General features: G+C 42.6%; 1 protein-coding gene across 1 annotated transcript; it reads right to left on the bottom strand.

Annotated features, from left to right (window-relative positions):
- Positions 1 to 989: 989 nt before the first annotated feature.
- LOC147849875 (uncharacterized) lies at positions 990 to 1,837 on the bottom strand. Its single transcript, XM_087337268.1, has 2 exons — positions 1,129 to 1,837; positions 990 to 1,003 (listed from the first exon to the last, which is right to left on the bottom strand). The coding sequence occupies exons 1-2, from the start codon at positions 1,835 to 1,837 to the stop codon at positions 990 to 992; spliced, it is 723 nt and encodes a 240-aa protein (XP_087193394.1).
- Positions 1,838 to 2,148: the final 311 nt, after the last annotated feature.

The raw sequence follows: 2,148 nt of genomic DNA on the forward strand, positions 1-2,148 counted from the left end.
TCAAATATAACCATGTCACACGAGAGAAGCAGTCAATGAAAGAGACAAAATATCGATATCCATTAATAGAACTTGTGGGACATGGTCCCCAAACATTGGAGTGTATTACATCAAATGCATGGGAACTCCTATGACCTGAACTAGCATATGAACTTTTAGTAAGCTTACCAACTTCACATGCATCACAAACAAGTTTTGTTTTATCCGCCTTTTCAAAAAGGTGTGGATACACCCGACTCAATATGCCATAAGAGGCATGTCCCATGCGTTGGTGGTGAAGTATTAACAAGTCCTCATAACCCATTTTAGATCCCCTTACATCTATTCCCTCTACCATAGATGCTAATGCTGAATCTAGCCCTTCACGATCCAAATACCATAGCCCACTATGCCATGTGCCAGTCCCAAGTCTCCGACCTGTCCCTTTCTCCTGGAATATCACCTTGGGAATATCAAAAGAAACAACACATTTTAGTTGGTGTATGATAGAACTTATAGATAATAAGTTTACTGGGAAAGAAGGAGCATGCAACACATTAGACAATGTCACAGAGTCGGTACCTTTTACTGTACCTATACCCACTACAGGTTGTGTAGTACCGTCAGCAATTTGAATGCTTTCTGGCATTGCTAAGTGAGTATACGAGGAGAATTCACTAGCATTACCCGTCACATGCCAAGATGCACGAGAATCAATTATCCATTTTGGTGCAGAGGCAAGAGTATTTGTGTTGCTAGTACTTGTGGCCGAATAAGCATAGGTGACAGTGTAACCTCTTGACATGAATGAAGTATCATCTGCGGCTCTTTGCTTCCTCCTAAGTATTTCTAAGAGAGCTTGATCCTCTTCGGTGAACACCACCTTAGTTCCTTCCTCTTCTTTTGCGACCATCAAGTTTGCTTGGTAACCTCCTCTTGCACCTCTTCGGCCCCCTTGACCACAACCTCTAGTTTGTCCACGTCCTCCATATTCTCTCTCCTTAGATGGTTTAGGGCAAGCATTCTTGAAATGACAAGCTTCACCACAATTGTAGCATTTTTTATTTTCACTTCCGCTTGAATTTGACACCATTAGTGCCGATCGCACCCCTAGAAGTTCGGTAGTGTCAGAGAGCAGCTTCATTCTACTCTCCTCTTGTATCATAGTCGTGATTGCCTCATCAAGTGTAGGAATTTCAGCCTTGGCTAGAAGAACTGCCCTTCTTTGATCAAATGACGGGTTGAGATGTTTCAAAAATTGCATAGTTCTTCTTTGAGTAGAAATTTCCTTGCTCTTACACTGAGGATCATTGCACACTATCACAGGCGAGAAATGATCGTATTCTGCCCATAGGCGCTCCAGCTCTATGGCATATTCCGGAATCATCCTATCTCCCTGGCAAACAACATCTATCTCCTGCTCGATTTGAAATACTCTCATGTTGTTTCCCCTCCCTACATATGTCTTTTGCAATTTCTCCCATATCTCCTTCACACTTAAAATTCCATCAACTGTTGTGGCGATTGATGAAATCATGGAGTTGAGAAGCCACGTGTACAATGACATCTGCGTAGCTCTCCATGCTTTCCATTCATTGCTCGTTTTGATAGGAGGTTCTTTCTCTTCTCCCGTAAGGTAGCCGTCAAGGCTTCTCGCTGCCAAGGCACCTATAATCCGACATGACCAGCTCAAGTATGTGGCTGGTCCATCGAGTTTGAACTCAACTGGGAGGAGTTCAAGTCGGGGTGGTGGTTGTATTCCTGTCACACCTCCAGATGCTACAATCTCAGCCTGTTTGATGTATTTCACCAATGTTTTCACCTCATCTTCGTTCAATTTTGAGAACACATCATCCATCTTGTCAAGTTGGCCTATTTCTACTTTCCTCTTCTGATTTTTTTCCCAAGTCACCTCTCAATCACATAGCAATGTCATCACAAATGAAACAAAAAAAAATCCCCCTTTCCTCTCTTGAATGCTAGCACAGTGCTATTCCAATCACTGTCATACTAGTAGAAGGGTAGATCTAGGGTTCTGCAGAGGGTAGATCTAGGGTTCTGCAGAGGACAGATCTAGGGTTTTGCAGAGGGACGGATCTATGCTCTGATACCATAAAGAAATATGAGAAAGCACATTTGTTCAATAATATACATTGGTAGGAGGGAGAA

This window comes from Azolla caroliniana, unplaced genomic scaffold (genome assembly GCF_043228905.1).
Source record: "Azolla caroliniana isolate FFs.n. ecotype wild unplaced genomic scaffold, voAzoCaro1.0.p SCAF_22, whole genome shotgun sequence".
In the NCBI taxonomy this organism is placed as follows: domain Eukaryota; kingdom Viridiplantae; phylum Streptophyta; class Polypodiopsida; order Salviniales; family Salviniaceae; genus Azolla; species Azolla caroliniana.